This window comes from Zootoca vivipara, chromosome 3 (assembly GCF_965207765.1).
Source record: "Zootoca vivipara chromosome 3, rZooViv2.hap1.1, whole genome shotgun sequence".
In the NCBI taxonomy this organism is placed as follows: Eukaryota; Metazoa; Chordata; class Lepidosauria; order Squamata; family Lacertidae; genus Zootoca; species Zootoca vivipara.
Window position 1 is genome coordinate 117,149,909 of NC_142586.1, and position 18,897 is coordinate 117,168,805.

The 18,897-nt window shown below is 47.5% G+C and overlaps 1 protein-coding gene across 4 annotated transcripts in view; it reads left to right on the plus strand.

Moving 5' to 3' along the window:
- Window positions 1–9,546, plus strand: part of STMN4 (stathmin 4) — a 17,347-nt gene extending 7,801 nt beyond the window's left edge. For 3 of the 4 annotated variants that reach the window (XM_088666972.1, XM_035110918.3, XM_088666973.1), the window contains 3 exons: window positions 1,217–1,425; window positions 5,122–5,313; window positions 6,181–9,546. In XM_088666972.1, the coding sequence (XP_088523098.1) occupies window positions 1,217–1,425; window positions 5,122–5,313; window positions 6,181–6,240 (461 nt within the window). In that variant the 3' untranslated portion in view covers window positions 6,241–9,546. The remainder of the gene's footprint in view (window positions 1–1,216; window positions 1,426–5,121; window positions 5,314–6,180) is intronic. The other variant, XM_088666974.1, reaches the window with a different exon arrangement.
- The last annotated feature ends 9,351 nt before the right edge of the window (window positions 9,547–18,897 follow it).

An 18,897-nucleotide genomic window follows, 5' to 3' on the forward strand; every position in this document is an offset into this window, starting at 1 on the left:
GCGAGTAATGCACGAGAGGCTCCATTTATTTTCTTTTATAAAAATTGTGTTTTTATAAAACTGAGCTTGTGAAAAATTTATTTATTTTTGACATTTACATGTCACTTAGGTTTAGGCTGCTCTGTAGTCGAGATGGTACCAAGTGATCAAAGCAGCCAGGCATCCACTGCCAACCCTAGCCTTGTTAGGAATGTAATCTAGGCTAGTGGTTCAGTTTCTGACAACAGCTGCTACAAGCACTTTGCGCCTGCTCCTGGCAAGGAGAGAAACGCCATGGTCCATTCCCTCTCCAAACACCTATTTCATTTTTATTTAGCGACCACAGAGAAGGAAGCAGCTGGAATACTGTATAGCCTTTTCCTGTAGTGAACTGCCCTGGGATCTTCAGAAGAAGGGTGAAATATAAATTTAATAAATACAATGATAATAATGAAAAATAGTGGAGTGGAGAGAAGAATAGGCTGCCCAGATGCTGAGGAGGGGCTCTTTCTTTGTTCCTGTGGGGTTCACGCTTTCTACTCTGAGGTTTGGAAGCCTTTCCCAAACTTGCTTGTTTGGTGAAGATTTCCTCCATGTCTGTGAAGTTGTCGAGGGTCCTGGGAACATGATCCAGAGTGCACAATCTGTTATCATAGAATCATAGAGTTGGAAGAGACCACAAGGTCAGAACCTTCTCTCCTGTTATCACAGGACAGAACTCATGTTGGTAGCAGCCTGGTTGTAGGGGCAGACTTTGTTCTTTCAAATTTCAGTGGCGCTCTGTGTGAGCCCAAAATTTGGCACCCCTTGCTTCTCGCCTTCCGTTCTTCTCAATTCACTATGTCATAGTTGTGACGCCCTGCAGCACCCCTGGGCTCGGCTCCCAGTGCAAGGGAACCGGTCACACTGCCCTAAATCCTCCTCTGCTGTTTGGAATCAGATCTAATGTGGAGACTGGATTATAACACCAGATGTCTGGCGGGTGTTTGGCAACCAGGGAAGCTCCCTCAGTGGCATATCCAGGTGGTGCTGTGGAGACTTTCTGTCTGAAACACTGGAGAGCTGCTGCCAGTCAGTGCTAAGCTCAATGGACCAGTTGTTTGACTCTGAATAAGACCCCTTCCTGTGCTTTCTCTATCTGGACGCCCTGAGTTATTCCCAGCATCATTTCCTCCATTGACACATTTGCTCCTTAGCATGATCACATCCCGGCCTCTCCCTCCCTCTTCTCTTCCAGTAGACACCGTAGACCTCACTTGGTGCGTCATTTCTGACATGGAGGTCATCGAGCTCAACAAGCGCACCTCCGGCCAGTCCTTTGAGGTCATCCTGAAGCCACCCTCCTTTGACGGGATCCCAGAATTCAATGCCTCTCTGCCCCGGCGGCGAGACCCCTCCCTGGAAGAGATCCAGAAGAAGCTGGAAGCGGCCGAGGAGAGACGCAAGGTGAGAACCTGCTCAGCACCCAGTTGGCAAAAGCGGCAGGCCTTTCAGGGGGCGGGACATGGTTTGGTCATACAGGGGACTGGGTAGGGAACTTGCCGTCTCCCCCCTGTGCCAGGAAAAGGGCAAATAATAATAATAATTAATAATAATTAATAATAATTAATAATAATAATAATTTTTTATTTATACCCCACCCATCTGGCTGGGTTTCCCCAGCTACTCTGGGTGGCTTCCAACAGAAAAATAAAATGCAATAATCTATTAAACATTAAAAGCCTCACTAAGAAGGCCAGTAATAATAATAATAATAATAATAATAATAATAATCAACCTTTATTGTCACTACACCACCTGTGTGCAGTGAAATTAAATGACCCCCCCCATACACCCAGTCTTGTTTGCACTCTGTGTGCTTGTTGGAAGTCAATTGCACCACTATTTTTTCCATTCAGCACTTCAGCAGCCCACAGATAAAAACTGTTCTTTAATCTGTTGGTGCGGCTGACTATACTTCTGCATCTCCTGAATCATAGAATCGTAGAGTTGGAAGAGACCACAAGGGCCATCCAGTCCAATCCTCTGCCAAGCAGGAAACACCATCAAAGCATTCTTGACATATGGCTGTCAAGCCTCTGCTTAAAGACCTCCAAAGAAGGAGACTCCACCACACTCCTTGGTAGCAAATTCCACTGCCGAACAGCTCTTACTGTCAGGAAATTCTTTCTAATGTTTAGGTGGAATCTTCTTTCTTGTAGTTTGAATCCATTGCTCCGTGTCCGCTTCTCTGGAGCAGCAGCAAACAACCTTTCTCCCTTCTCTATATGACATCCTTTTATATATTTGAACATGGCTATCATATCACCCCTTAACCTTCTCTTCTCCAGGCTAACCTTCTCTTCTCCTGCCTGAAGGTAGGAGATTAAAGAGGTGCTGGCCGGGGTGTGAGTCGTCCCTGAGAATTTTCCTCACTCTCCTGAGGCAGCGGTCTCCTGCGATGTCATCTAGTGAACTCAGGGGACCCTGGCCCATGATATTAAGTGCTGTCTTCACCACCCTCTGTAGGGACTTTCTGTCCGTGGCTGTCAAACCATAGTCTGGCTGCCGTATTCTGGATTAATTGCAGTTTCCGGGTCACCTTCAAAGGTAGCCCTATGTAAAGCACATTGCAGTAGTCCAAGGGGGAGATAACTAGAGCATGCGCCACTCTGGCAAGACAGTCTGAGGGCAGGTAGGGTCCCAGCCTTGCTCATGCTGCCTGCATAGCATGCAGGTAAAGACGCCTGCAAAGTGAGGTGTGCAAAAGTGCTTTAAGAAGCCTCCCAGCTGGGGTGCTTCAAAGGAGGAGGCTGACGTCAAACCCAGCAAAATGTCAAGCAGCTCTCCAAAACGCTGCCAAAGCATTTTGAGGTCAAAAAGGCACTGTGTGTTGATGATACAAGGAAGGCTCCCGTAATAAGGAAATGTGTGTGGTTTGCCAGCCTGTGAATTATTGATCAGCCATTAGGTGATATCTCTCCGTCTCCTTGCCTGACCTTGGCAGATACTCAAGAATGGACCTTGCCAGCCACAACAGCCGGATGTCAGAGATGAATGAATTCCTGCCCATGGCTCAGTTTCCTTCCAGTCCGAGTAACCAGATCCAGCATTAACCCCTTTGCTGTTCCATATGTTTGGGAAGTGGTAGCCACTCAGCAATCTTACCAAGATTTATAACCAGCCACTGCTCACAAGTCGTGTTATCCCCCCTTTCAAACAGCCACATCTTTGTGGTTTGACAGTGGAACGGTCTCCCTTGGGAGGTAGTGGACTCTCCTTCCTTGGAGGTTATTAAGCAAAGGCTGGGTGCCCCTCGGTCATGGATGCTTTCATTGAGAGTCCTGCATTGCAGGGGGTTGGACTAAATGTCTGAGGGGTGGGGTTCCTTTCCAACTCTACAATTCTATGATTCTAATTTAGAGGCCTAGGAAGCTGCCTTATACACTGAGTAAGGCCGCTAGTTCATCCAGCATGGCCTGGGATTGCCTATAGTATGGGCCAGATTCAGTACACGTCCACTGACAGCCAGCACCTCCTCCAAGGTTTCAGACTGTGGGCTTTCCCAGCTTCACCCGGCAGTGCTGGGACCTTCTGAAGGACCAGGTGCGCAGCCTGGGAGTCATTTTGGACTCACAGCTGTCCATGGAGGCGCAGGGCAATTCTGTGTCCAGGGCAGCTGTTTATCAGCTCCATCTGGTACGCAGGCTGAGACCCTACCTGCCCGTGGACTGTCTCGCCAGAGTGGTGCATGCTCTAGTTATCTCTCGCTTGGACTACTGCAATGCGCTCTACGTGGGGCTACCTTTGAAGGTGACCCGGAAACTACAACTAATCCAGAATGCGGCAGCTAGACTGGTGACTGGGAGCAGCCGCCAAGACCACATAACACCGGTCTTGAAAGACCTACATTGGCTCCCAGTACGTTTCGGAGCACAATTCAAAGTGTTGGTGCTGACCTTTAAAGCCCTAAACGGCCTCGGTCCAGTATACCTGAAGGAGCGTCTCCACCCCCATCGTTCTGCCTGGACACTGAGATCCAGCGCCGAGGGCCTTCTGGCGGTTCTCTCATTGCGAGAAGCCAAGTTACAGGGAACCAGGCAGAGGGCCTTCTCGGTACTGGCACCCGCCCTGTGGAACGCCCCCACCCCAGATGTCAAAGAGAAAAACAACTACCAGACTTTTAGAGGACATCGGAAGGCAGCCCTGTTTAGGGAAGCTTTTAATCTTTAAGAAATTAGTGTATTTTAATATTTCTGTTGGAAGCTGCCCAGAGTGGCTGGGGAAACCCAGCCCGATGGGCGGGGTATAAGTAATAAATTATTATTGTTGTTGTTGTTATTATTATTATTATTATTATTATTATTATTATTATTATTATTCTGCACACAAAGGAGATGCTGTGCTACTGAGCCCTTCTTGAAAGCTTGAAAATTTATTGGCAGTTCACAAACTGAAAACAAAGGTCAGTGAAACGTAGAGTCCCCCAGTCTGTCTGGCCGCCTACCGCAGATGCTGGCTCAAACTGTCCAAGAAGAAGAGCATTGTCAGATTCATGCAAAGGCAGGGAAGGTGGGAGAGCCTGCCTTTGGATGGCTTTGAAAAAGGATAAATTCCTCGAGGAGAGGACTATTGATGGCTACTAGCCACGTTGCTTCTGAATCCAAGTTTCTGGAAGCCACAGGAGGGGAGAGGGGTCTTGTGTTCAAATCCTGCTTGTGGTTTCCCACATGCATTTGGTCAGCCAGGTGGCTGGACTAGATGGGTCATGGGCCTGATCCAACAGACTTTTCCTATTTTTTCTGTTCAGGTTTGATATGGGGGAGCCATTCTGAAATGTATAGGGCTCCGTGCAGGGGAAAGAGATGGGTGGATTCCAAAGCCCATTTCACAGGTGACAACAAAAGAGCAGGAAAGGTGCAATGCAGTTGCAGATCCCCCTTCTGCAAGCCCTCGATCAGTTTGGAAGCAAGGCACAAGCAGAATTGGAACTTTAATTCTTTTGCCCCACTGCCCCTCACATGCACAGTAAGCACTGGGGAGAGGCTTAGAAGCGTCTTTTGACGTGTGGGAAATGGGGAAGATCCCTACTCGCCTCCCAACAGTGGGGATTGTGCCAAAGGATGACTGTCCTTGATGTCGTGTCTTGCTTTGTGAGTTTAGTACCAGGAAGCAGAGCTGCTGAAGCACCTGGCGGAGAAGCGAGAGCACGAGAGAGAGGTCATTCAGAAAGCCATCGAGGAGAACAACAACTTCATCAAGACGGCCAAGGAGAGGCTGATGCAGAAGATGGAGTCCAACAAGGAGAACCGGGAGGCACATCTAGCTGCTATGTTGGAACGCTTGCAGGAGAAGGTGAGGAGGGCCCAGCTGCAACCTCACTGCGGGAGGTGTGGGTTGGGCTAAGGCAGAGAGATCTGCAGGGTGGAGGGCAGCACTGCTTCTGAATCCCAGGTGCTGGAAACCTCAGGAGGGGAGAGGGCTCTTGAGTTCGGGTCCTGCTTGCTGGTTTCCACAGGCATCCAATTGGCCACAGTGAGAAGAGGATGTTGAACCAGGTGGGCAATCCTTGTACTAGAACGAACCCATTGGATACCACCCTGATACAACATCAGAACAACTTTTAAAATACTTACACAGTACAATTGCATCTGACTCAAAGTTTTGGTTCCAAGGGTTCTGCATCCAGCATTTCCAGAGCCTGCACACTGAGTGGGTCTTGCCTAGCAAGCAAAGGAGAGAGCCTCAGCTTTTTTCACAAGGAGATACCCAAGCAGATCTGGCATGGAAAGAGTTTTTAAGCTTTCTGCCTTGCTTGCCAGGCAAGGCCATCTCCATACACTGGATCTAGAAGCCTAGAGCTCGTGGGAGCTCAGATGGCTCTGCGAGATCTCTCTTGAGCATCTCAGAATGGGTGTGCTGTGTGTAACTTGCTCCCTCCAAGCAAGGCGGAGAGCTTAAAAGCTCTTTATGCGCTGAGTAATCCCAAGCAGACCTGGTGCAAACAAATCTTTCATTCTCTCTGCTCTGCCTTGCTTGCATTTAACTTGTGCAATTCCAACCCCCTTCAACCGCTTTTGGTTGAAATTGTGCAAGTTAAGAGTGTGCCAGATATATGATCATAATGCATCTGTCTACACCCTCCTCTGTGAATATGTTTAACCCAGTTTGGAAGCCACCCGAGCAAGTGACCATCCCCTCACCTTGGCGGTGTCTCCACAGGACAAGCATGCTGAGGAGGTCCGGAAGAACAAGGAGCTGAAGGAAGAAGCCTCGAGGTAAAGGAGCCCTACTCCTCACCGGGGGGCACAGGACACTTTGGACTGACGGCTCCAAAAGAAGAAGACGACGACGACGATGATGATGATGGCGGCAGATGGCTGACGTGGCGGTGGTGGTGGCAATGGCGGCAGCGGCGGCTGCCTCCAAGTGCAACGTGTTGACTGAAGGATCAGGACTGTCCTCCGCTTTCATTGTTTGTGAATGTGAAGAATTGGTTGGTGGCGGCATCTCGTGTGTTTCAGGGAGGGAGGGGGAACCGCAAGGGGAAGAAAGAGCTGGGAGGAAGAGCTGGGTGTATTTGGGGTGGGTGGGAGGGGAGGGGGGTGGGCATGGATGACTGGAGACACATACCCCACAAATTATATATATATAAAATGGCGCAGATGTTCTGTCATTGCCCTGCACTTGCAGTGTCCAGTATGGAACCCAACGGATGGAGGGGGGCGTCAGAATGGCAGACTCGTATAAGGGGGAATGTCAAGGCAGGGTTGTGGGGTGGGGGCAAAGAAGGAAGAGATGGAGACTGGCTCTGGTGACCCAGGCCACCGAGAGCAAGCAGAGGGAGCGGAGTCACCTCTGGGGTGAGTGTTGTCTTGTGTGTTTTGCCATTAATGTCGATCACCACTGTGAAACAAAACATCCCCATTTCTGAGTTTCTTCCTCCATAATCCTTCGTCCTTGTTGCTTAACTCCCAGGTGTTGCAAGCCTGATGCCGTTTAACTGGAGGTGGCTGTGGTTTTAAACGCACGGACCTTTGTTTTTAAATAATAATTTCCTAAAAATATTTTGCCAGTGATTGGCCCTTGTCAGATACAGGCAAAGTTCCCTTGTACCTTCCTGCCCTCCTTGAAATCTGAGCGGATGAGAGGAAACTTCCTGATTGCCGTATGAGTCCAGAAATTATTGCAACGTCATGGTCAAGCTGGGAATTATTGAGGTATACAGTTTGATGCCATGCTCCTTGGGATGATGATGTGAAGCTGCTCTGGGTGAAGGGTGAGGCATAAAACTTTATGATGATTAAAATACAATTAAGACCACCTGATTTGGATGGGATACCTTCAAGAGAGAGATCAGCAAAAATAGAGAGAAGTTGGTTTATATAGGAGCTCTCCAACTTTAGAAGATAAAACCAGCAGAGCTGATTAAAGACGGGTAAGAATTTTGGGGTGTGGAGGAGGACATGCTTAAGCAAATCCTCCAAGTTAAAAATCCTTTGTAAATTCAGATTGATATCCTCTCTCCAGTTGCAGTTCCTTTCCCTGTTTGGTTTAAAGATTTTAAGGGGGGCACAGGGCAGCTGGAATGGATTTGACCTGGTTATTTCTTTAGAAATTGTCTTCAAGACAGGCTCAAAATGCCCACAAATGCATGTTGTTGTTTTAAATTGTGACACACTGTTTTGATTGTAGAAAATCAGTTCTGGGAAGGGATGATTTAGAGCCAAGAAATGGTGAGGCTTTGTGTTTGTGTTTGTGTGTGTGTGTTTGTGTGTTCTGTGTTTAACCCTTTCACTGCTTACCATTTCCCACTCCAAGCTTTCCCTGCACTGTCTGCCCTTTTCCCGTCCTCCATGAGGTTTCCAATGTCTGTCCACCAGCATGCAGAGAGGATGTCAGGATGCAACATTTGGAGGGTGTGCAGCTGTAATACACTCTCTAAGAGTGGCACCCTGTCATCTTCTGAAACATGGCTAGGGATTCTGAAGCATGTGGCATCTGCACACTTGGGTGCTTTTGCTGTTGAGCCAGTCCTGTTCACACAGGTGTCCCCCCCCTTTTTTTTTGCCAATTTCGCTCAGCTGAGTTACAGGCCAGCAAAAGCTGACTGTGGCTGCCTTTCTGTTTTGGGGTGTCATGGCAAGTTGCTTGGGGATGGAAACATACCTTGCAGTGCTCTGGCTCATGTGAAGTAATGGTAAGGAACGAGTGTGTCTGCATGCATGCGCAGAGTGCACTTTCCCATCGTCTCTTGATGGAGAGTGAAGCAGAGTACCTCTGAATGACAAGGAGGATTCCAAAATACAGTGGTACCTCTACTTACAAATTTAATGCGTTCCGAACACACATTTGTAAGTAAAAAAATAATTGTAAGTCGATTCCCATAGGAATGCATTGGGAGAAAAAATTCGTAAGTCGAAGCAACCCTATCTAAAAATTTGTAAGTAGGAAAAATCCTTTCTAAACCGCATCCAAGATGGCGGACGGAGCTCCATTCGTAAGTAGAAACATTTGTAAGTAGAGTTATTTGTAAGCAGAGGTACCACTGTATGAAATAGATGATACAAACCTGAGGCGTGGTAGGGATTTGCAAGCTTCTGAGCTCCACACATTTCTTCATCTGCCAAAGCCAGGGCCACCTCATGTGATCCAGGAGGCAAATGGGATTTCTTTGTCTGCCAGCATCACTCCCATGCCATATGTAGAAACCATGTTTGCCTCATGCTACTTGTTCAGCACCTCAATATTGAATACATGCTAAACCTAGGCAGTGTGAAGGGACTCCCAACCCCATCTTAGCTTGCTTTAGCCTGGAAGGGAGACGATGGAGAGGTGACATAAGAGCCAACTTCCAGTATCTGAAAAGCTGTCACATGGAAGAGGGAGAAAGTTTGTTTCCTGCTGCTCTGCAGGGGGGAAGGAATGGAAACCATTCAAATGAGAAAGAAAGGAAACTCCAGCTAAATCTTAGGAATAACTTTATAGTGGTAAGAGCTGGTCGGCAGTGGCCTCTCCTTCACTGAAGGTTTTTAAAGAGACGTTAGATGGCCATCTGTCAGGGATGCTATGGTTGCAATTTCTGGATATCAGGGGGGTTGGACTAAATGATCCTTGGGTATACCTTCCATCGCTGCAGTTCTATGAAATGGCAGAATCCCTGGGTGCACCTCAAGAAAACAGGAAAGCAGAACGAAGGCTAAGCAAGCAAAGCAGGGCTGGGGGGACAAAAGGAAGGGGGTCTCTTTTGGCAAGCAGAAAGATGAAGAGAGGAATTTCAGGAGGTTTCTAACTTCTCGCTGCAAAGCTCTATCCTGTATTGATCACAAAACTCCGCTGGGGCCCTTGGCTCCCCGACATCCGGATGAGGTATTTAGGCTATTGATTAAATAAGGAGGGGCAGAGTGAGAATAGCATCTCTGGGGGTTGCTATGATGAGAGCCATTCATCACCTGGAAACATTGATGCAAGAGCAAAGGGGGAAGGGAAAGAACTCTTTGAAGCAGTTCTGGTTGTGGCAAGAGGCTGTCCTCAACTTTTGTACACAATGGATGTAAATAAAACTGTTGGCATTCCTTTTCTTTCTGACCGTTTGGGCAAAGTGTTTGTTTTCCTGAGTGGTGGTGTTATTATACATCTGTTTATATCCCGCCAGACCAGGACTCAAGGCGGATTATTCAAATTAAAAGAAGACAGATAAAATACAGAAAGCTAAAAACAATCAAACACGTATACAAGATAATCATTGATTAAAAAAGAGACTGTAATATAATTTAAAATATTTTAAAAGTCTGTTAGTAAAACCAGCAAAGAAAATCCCTTTCTTTTTTTAAAAAAAACCAGTCAGCTCCCAAAGGTCTGGCGGAATAAAATTGTCTTCACCTGCTGGTAGAATGACAGCAAGAAGGGAGCCAGTTCATCCTCACTAGGAAGGGAGTTCCAAAGTTGTCTGGAAGCAGCCACCACCAAGAAGGCCCTTTCCTGCATCCCTAAGCATGCCTGGGTGGGTGGTGGGACTGAGAGATGAGAGATGAGTGTTGAGGTGTCTGCATTGGAAGGCACACACATGTATTGGGGGGGACAAATTCTTCGGGGGGGGTTACTTTAGTGGGGTTGGGATTTAAACATAAATTCTGCATCAATATTTAAAAAGACACCCTGCTTTTCCAGCTCGTGTGAGTTGCCCATTGCAGCTTCCATTTGCACGTGAAAAGCAATCAACACTTTCCTTAAAAGGCAAATAAAATGCAACAGACAACATAAGATTATTTACCAAAACAGAGCAAGAAACTTGGCAGGGAGGTGGGGGCGGGAGACAAAGATGTGTCAGAACCAACAAGCATTTTCAAATGCAAGATTTCAAACCCTGCTAGCTCTCTCCTCCTCTATGAATTTGTCATTTAAGACGAATCGTTACACAGTCCAAATATTTTATCAGGAGAAAGTCCCACTTCACCCAAATCAGTGGAGAGTGTTTGGCCAAACCCTAGAGATCCATTTCAATAGGGCTATCTGTGGACTATGCATCTCTGCCCGCTGCATATCAAGAGGATTAAAATATCTTGTTAAAATTGGGGAATTGCAAAGGCAAAAAATTGCAGAAGGGAATTGCAAAGGCAAAAAAAAGCAAAGAGGAAACCAGTTCACAGCGCCCACATCTTGACACCTCTGGGCTAACAGAGGAAGGGCTTCTGGGAAAGGACCAGAACTCAGCAGAACTCAACATCTGCTTAGAGCACAGAAGGTCCAAGATTCAATCCTCAGCATCTTCAGGAAGCGCTGTGAGAATCCCTGCTTGAAACCCTGGGAACGTCCCTGGCAGTACTAAGATAGATGGACCTTGTCAGCTTCCTATGCTCCTATGCTAGGGTTTTGCAACGCCCCTGCAAGAACTTTGGATATTGGTATTTGTCGCTCAGGCGCAGGGATGAACACACCTGTCAGTTTAGGTCCCTCTTAGTTCTTTAGACGGACGCAGGTGGCGCTGTGGTCTAAACCACGGAGCATAGGGCTTGCCGATCAGAAGGTTGGCAGTTCGAATCCCCGCAACGGGGTGAGCTCCCGTTGTTCGGTCCCAGCTCCTGCCCACCTAGCAGTTCGAAAGCACGTCAAGTGCAAGTAGATAAATAGGTACCGCTCCGGCGGGAAGGTAAACGGCGTTTCCGTGTGCAGCTCTGATTCGCCAGAAGTGGCTTAGTCATGCTGGCCTCATGACCCAGAAGCTGTCTGTGGACAAACACCGGCTCCCTCGGCCTATAGAGCGAGATGAGCGCAGAACCCCAGAGTCATCCGCAACTGGACCTAACAGTCGGGGTACCTTTACCTTTTTACCTTTTTTAGTTTTTCAATTTTCCAGGCTTTCAGTTCAGATCTCTACATTTCTGCATCAGTTTGCTATTATTAATTTTTTAAAGGCCCCCATGAAAATTCATTGTATATAACTTCCCCTGACACATAGATTTCCATATGCAATTTAGCCTAACAAGATATACTTACATATGTCGCTTTCACGAATATATGCACACTTCCCAGCTAACAAATGCATTTTGGTACACTTGAATTGGTTGGTGAATCACAATGCAAAATTCAGAGAAGTGTGGATTTTGAAATATAGCTGTATTTTGGTCCGCCAAGGCTGAATTAGGCAAGGTCACATTAACACTTGAACCAAGTTGAATTCCCCGTCCCCTTGCCCTGTTCCTGCTCAGAAGATATCTTTTCCTCTCTGCTGCAAAACCCAAATTTGCACTGAGGGATGCTGCAGGATGCAGTAAACAAAGCGGAAAATGCTCGGATGAAACCTGATTGGCCTATGGCTGTTGCTTAGCAATGGCTGATACCTTCGATACCTAATGGCTGAAGCAGCAGGGAGATGCTCTGGAGATGCAGGGAAGGAATGCAGTTCTATGACCAAAGAACTGGTTTTATATCTTTATCACACACACACACACACACACACACACACACACACACACACACACACCACTGTGTCGTAACACATCTTCTCTTCTTTGGCGATCACTCATAGCCGAGTAAGACTGTCTTCCATAAATACGGTTTTAATAGTGAGTCCGTAAGTGACTGCGGAGGCCAAATCTGGATCCACAGGTCCTTCCAAAGTGGGGATATAGGTTTCCGGGCAGGAGTTGATAACGGTGCGGATTTTCCAAGCGTGCCTTCCTCTTAGCACGTTTCTTCCTTTCGTCCTGAGTTCTGAGTGTCTTCAAAGCCCATGACACCTTCGGTATAGGCTGTTCTCCAACTGAAGTGCTCGCAAGCCAGTGTTTCCCAGTTGTTGGTGTTTTGTTGTTGTTGTTTAGTCGTTTAGTCGTGTCCGACTCTTCGTGACCCCATGGACCATAGCACGCCAGGCACTCCTGTCTTGCACTGCCTCCCGTAGTTTGGTCAAACTCATGTTCGTAGCTTCGAGAACACTGTCCAACCATCTTGTCCTCTGTCGTCCCCTTCTCCTTGTGCCCTCCATCTTTCCCAACATCAGGGTCTTTTCCAAGGATTCTTCTCTTCTCATGAGGTGGCCAAAGTATTGGAGCCTCAGCTTCACGATCTGTCCTTCCAGGGAGCACTCAGGGCTGATTTCCTTAAGAATGGATAGGTTTGATCTTCTAGCAGTCCATGGGACTCTCAAGAGTCTCCTCCAGCACCATAATTCAAAAGCATCAATTCTTCGGCGATCAGCCTTCTTTATGGTCCAGCTCTCACTTCCATACATCACTACTGGGAAAACCATAGCTTTAACTATACGGACCTTTGTCGGCAAGGTGATGTCTCTGCTTTTTAAGATGCTGTCTAGGTTTGTCATTGCTTTTCTCCCAAGAAGCAGGCGTCTTTTAATTTCGTGACTGCTGTCACCATCTGCAGTGATCAAGGAGCCCAAGAAAATAAAATCTCTCACTGCCTCCATTTCTTCCCCTTCTATTTGCCAGGAGGTGATGGGACCAGTGGCCATGATCTTGGTTTTTTTTTGTTGGTGTTTATACTACATTTTTAAAAAGATTTGCCTTGAGAGAGTCTTTAAACCTCTTTTGTTTTCCACTGGTATTTCACTTTCCATTTTTAAGTTCGGAGTAGAGTAGTTGCTTTGGAAGATGATAAAATAGGCATCCACACAACACGGCCAGTCCAATGACGTTGATGTTGAAGAATCAACATCAGCTGTCAGAATCAACCCCCTTGGCAGGGGGTTGGACTGGATGGCCCTTGTGGTCTCTTCCAACTCTATGATTCTATGAATCATCGCTTCGACACTGGTGATCTTTGCTTCTTCCAGTACACTGACTGGTATGAGTTCGCCTGTCTTCCAAGTGATGTGTATACTTTTTCCGAGACACCGTTGATGGAATCTTTTGAGGAGTTGAAGATGCCGTTTATAAGTTGTCCATGTTTGACAAGCATACAGTAAAATTGGTAGTACACATATACCCCACTGTGTCATAAAACATACCAAAGTAGGAACATAAGAAGTGTGTGCTGGATCAGGCCATCTTGCCCAGCATCCCATTCTTACAGTGGCCAACCTGCAGGAAATCATCTAGCAGGATTTGAGCACAAGAGCTCTCTCCCCTCCTATGGTTTCCAGCGACTGGCATTCAGAAGCATGGCTGCCTCTGACCGTGGAAGCGGAGCATGGCCACCGTGGTTAGTAGCCGTCAATAGCCCTCTCCTCCTCCAAGAATTTGTAGGTAGCCGTGTTGGTCTGAGTCGAGACAAAAATAAATAAATCCTTCAGTAGCACCTTAAAGACCAACTAAGTTTTTATTTTGGTATGAGCTTTCGTGTGCATGCACACTTCTTCAGATACACTGAAACAGAAGTAACCAGACCCTTATGTATATTCAGAGGGTGGGGTGTGTGTGATGGGGATGGGTGATGGGCTGATAGGACTGGTAAACCTGTTGATTTAACTAAGCACTGCAGGAAGAAGTGGTTTACAATATCTGTCCATCCATCTATGCATCTATCATAAAAAAACATTAAAAATAGATCTTTTTTATTTAAAAAATACAAATTAAAATGAGAAACTATCAAGTAACTATTACAGAATGATGAATTCTTAATTGCCTGCATCATCATAATTTATTGTTTATTTGTCTCCCATCTGACTGGGTGCCAACAACATAAGGTAAAGGTAAAGGGACCCTTGACCATTAGGTCCAGTCGTGACCGACTCTGGGGTTGCACACTCATCTCGCATTATTGGCCGAGGGAGCCGGTGTACAGCTTCCAGGTCATGTGGCCAGCATGACAAAGCCGCTTCTGGCAAACCAGAGCAGCACACGGAAACGCCGTTTACCTTCCCGCTATAGTGGTTCCTATTTATCTACTTGCATTTTGATGTGCTTTCAAACTGCTAGGTTGGCAGGAGCTGAGACCAAGCAACGGGAGCTCACCCCGTCACAGGGATTCGAACCGCCAACCTTCTGATCAGCAAGCCCTAGGCTCAGTGGTTTAGCCCACAGCGCCACTAACTTCATTCAAATCCCTCCTCAAAACCAACTTTTCCCGAGACACAGCTTCAGTTTCCTCTGTCCTACTGTAACTCAGTTTGGGTATTTTACTATGGTTCACTCATTTTTAAATATTTTTTTACAGGGTATCCACACGGCATATTACAATAAATAAATAATAATAAATATATAGTCTTTAAAAAAAAAAAACCCTCAATGGAGTATCTGTGCAACTTCCTACTGGGCACCTCAGGTGAGATATTCATTAGTGGAAGCTGTCCCCAGTTCCAGTCACCACACAGAGGCATCTTAATATCCAAAATAGTTCACTGCTGCAGAAGATAAGGCTTCAGCAATACAATTCCAGACACTGATATATAAATAGAGCTTGTAGGCTTTGCAGACGCAGTGAAAGATACTATGTATATATGCAAGTAAAAAGGATTTCTATTGCTCCAGCAATTCCAAGGAGTAATGGACAGACTCACTGACTGACTGGCACACAGTTGAGTGGCAAGCCCTAATCACTTCTATAGATGGCACAGTTTGCTTATCTATAATAATAATAATAATAATAATAATAATAATAATAATAATAATAATATATTTATGCCCCGCCCATCTGGCTGGGTTTCCCCAGCCACTCTGGGCGGCTTCCAACAAAACATTAAAATACAATAATCTATTAAACATTAAAAGCCTCCCTAAACAGGGCTGCCTTCAGATGTTTTCTAAATATCAGGTAGTTGTTTATCTTTTTGACATCTGATAGGAGGGTGTTCCACAGGGCAGGCGCCACCACCGAGAAGGCCCTCTGCCTGGTTCCCTGTAACTTGGTTTCTTGCAGTGAGGGAACTGCCAGAAGGCCCTCGGCGCTGGATCTCAGTGTCCGGGCAGAACGGTGGGGGTGGAGAAGCTCCTTCAGGTATACTGGGGTGATATGTGCCCATGAAAAAAACCAAAAAACCCTTTGTCCACACTCAGTTTCTCCAACATTTCCCCAGGTGTAGATGCTATTTTCCTTCTCAGTGGCCTGTCTCACCTAGGCACCATCTCTGCCACTTTAACCCTTCCCTTTCCAAACACCGTTGGCTTTTTCTCCCTCTCCCCCAGCACACACAAAATTGTAGTGATGGCAAATCGTTCAGGACTGCAGAAAGGGCAGGAAAGGATATTTAACCTTTTGGACACACATAATCGCCCCACTGAAAATTGCCCCCCTCCACATACAGGGCTGGGAAAGCGGGGCTGCCCACGTTATTACAGGGCGTCATTGGGAAGCACAGTTGCTATTTCGCTGGCAGCTTAAAGCAGAACAGCAATAATGGGGTGCTACAAAATTGTCCACACCTGGAAGCACCCTGAACACGAGCGTGTTCGACTTTAAGGGCAGCATAATACTTCCCTGTTTATCTCTGCCACCACTTTCCTGTGTCAAATTTTAGATTGTAAGCTCCTACTGGCAGGGACCTTTAGCAGTGTTTCTCAACCGGGGGCTATATGGCCCCCTGCCCCCCCGGATATTCCAAGGGGGTTGCAGGTGAAATTAAGGTCAGATCATGAAGCTGAGGCTCCAAGACTTTGGCCACCTCATGAGAAGAGAAGACTCCCTGGAAAAGACCCTGATGTTGGGAAAGATTGAGGGCACAAGGAGAAGGGGACGACAGAGGATGAGATGGTTGGACAGTGTTCTCGAAGCTACGAACATGAGTTTGACCAAACTGCGGGAGGCAGTGGAAGACAGGAGTGCCTGGTGTGCTCTGGTCCGTGGGGTCACGAAGAGTCGGACACGACTAAACGACTAAACAACAAATATACTTATAATTATAAAAATTATGAACATGTTCTGTTTACAAACAAAATAGCTAGCTTTCTACTGGTAGGACAGGGGGTATACAGGAAGGAAACAAGGTTGTAGCGGGGCCACTGTCGGAAAAAGGTTGAGAAACACTGTTCTAAAGCATCACCCATCCTTCCATTCATGCATCTTTCTACCTAATATACCAGCAGGTGGCAATATAATCCAATAAGTGGTCCAGTTTTGTGATGAAGTTTGGGATATACCCAGACCCTCTCAAAATTCATGTTGCACTTTTCCATTCCTCATTTTTTGGGCTATTTGGACATTTCCATACCTACTTTTCTCCTTGACGTTGAGGGGCTCCGCCGTGCATCACACACCACGATGTCATGTGCGTAATTCATTGCGCATCACAGCTTCAGTGGCTGGCTCCTCCAGAGCACTTGACCTCCTTCAGACAACATGATGTCGTTGCATGTGGAAGCCCCATCCCCTCTGCTCAGCAATTTCATATGGAATCTGGGAGGTTCAGATTTGTTCTTGGACCCTTTGCGGAAGCAACTTTGGGGGACCTGCCTTTTGGCTAAAATGAACAAGGGAAACTCTCAGGTCCCTGAATTAGGGCAGTGGGCAGTGAGCGCTTGTGGGGTGTAACATAAGCGTCAAATACAATATTTCCGGTTTGCCTAGAGTGGACAAGCAGGGGGATGTTGGTCCAGCCAGTTGAACTTCCTGTCACACCTGGTCTGGAGCATCCTTCCTTTGCATGTGAACAGGTAGGTGGGCGTGACCCTGGCAGACCCCACAAATGGTCCAGTCACGCAGCCACCTTCCTCTCTTTCGATGCTGCTTCTTCTCTTGGACTACACTGCTGGCTCTCAGCCAGCAGCATGTGGGATCAGTTCCCATATGGCAGGCATGTCCAACAGGTAGATCGTAATCTACCGGTAGATCACTGGATGTCTGTGGTAGATCACTGGTAGATCAGTGGCTCCCCCCAAAGAAGCTAAAAAACTTTGGCTGCCCGGAAAAAAGCTCAACATCTTTGCCCTGCACCCCTAAAATGACCTGAACCACAAAAAACAGTAACCCTCCCTCTCAGCTTCCCGGTTCTCGCCCAGGGTCCAAGAAAACTCTCAGCTCACCCACAAAAGTCTCACAATGAGAAAAACTCCTAGAAACAGTAGAGATCACTCTAGACTTGCTTTTCCTGGGCGGCTCAACTTTCAAGGCAGGTGGTCCTTCCTCAGGCTGCTCACACCTGCATCGTGTTTAGATGCCCTCTTCGCACCCAGTTCCATGAGTGGCAGATTTGTTGAGTTTCCCGGGGGTCCAGAGGGTGGGGAAAGTTGTTGTTGTTTAGTCGTGTCCAACTCTTCATGACCCCATGGACCAGAGCACGCCAGGCACTCCTGTCTTCCACTGCCTCCCGCAGTTTCGTCAAACTCATGTTCGTAGCTTCGAGAACACTGTCCAACCATCTCGTCCTCTGTCGTCCCCTTCTCCTAGTGCCCTCAATCTTTCCCAACATCAGGGAAGGGAAAACAGGGCTTTCCTTACTTAAAAAAAGCTCAATGTCGCTTTCTTCCCTAAAGAAGCTCAACAACTTTTACGTCAACCCCCCAAAACAGGGCTTTCCTTCTTAAAAAAAAGCTCAACAACTTTGACCTGAACCCAAAAAAGGGGGGGTAGATCACTGCCAGTTTTTAAGTCTGTGAGTAGATCACTGTCTCTTGGAAGTTGGCCACCCCTGCCATATAGCATGAACTCAAACCCAGTGGTGTAGTAATGGGGGGGCGGTGGGGGTGTGCTGCCCCGGGCGGCAGGCTGGGTGGGGGGCAGCAGGTTGGACTTGGGGGTGGCCACCTCCAACGGCCACCGCTTCAAGCGCCCCTTGCCGCCCACGAGGAGGCGAGGCCAGGGTGCGCTGCAGAAAGAGCTCCGGTGGCTCCTGAGCCCAGCTCCTCTACGGCGTCTCCTCCCTGCTGGAGGAGCCGCCCTCCGCCAGCAGCGCAGCCCTCACCCGCCTCTACGATGACCCTGAAGAAAGCCAGGCGGTGGGCGAGCAGGACCAGCCCCTGCAGAGCCAGCGCAAACTGGCTGTGAGGAGAACCGCCTCGAGCGCGGTAAGGACGGGCGGAGGAAGGGCCAGAGGGAGAGGGTGAGGCCTGCTGGATGCCACCCGCCGCTGCCTGCTGTGTCACCCCATCGCCACGTCGTATCCCTCCTGTGCACGCATGCATTGTGATGCGGGCGTTGTGTGTCATGACGCATGTGTTGTGACGCACGATGCATGCGCACAATGGACACCCCGCCCCCTGGCAGGGTGCCTTTGAGTTTGCCGCCCCGGGTGGCTACGCCGCTGCTCAAACCCTCTTCTGTAACTCTAAGCTAAAGTCTACCTTCTGGGATCCAGCTGTGAACTGAATGTGAGTATACTTCTTATTACATTTAAAAGAAGACTGTTGTGTCTTCATTCTTTTAAGAGGGAATCAAAGGGATCTTAACAGGAATAATATAACTTAAGACAGGGGTCAGCAAACTTTTTCAGCAGGGGGCCGGTCCACTGTCCCTCAGACCTTGTGGGGGGCCGGACTATATTTTGAAAAAAAAAATGAACAAATTCCTATGCCCCACAAATAACCCAGAGATGCATTTTAAATAAAAGGACCC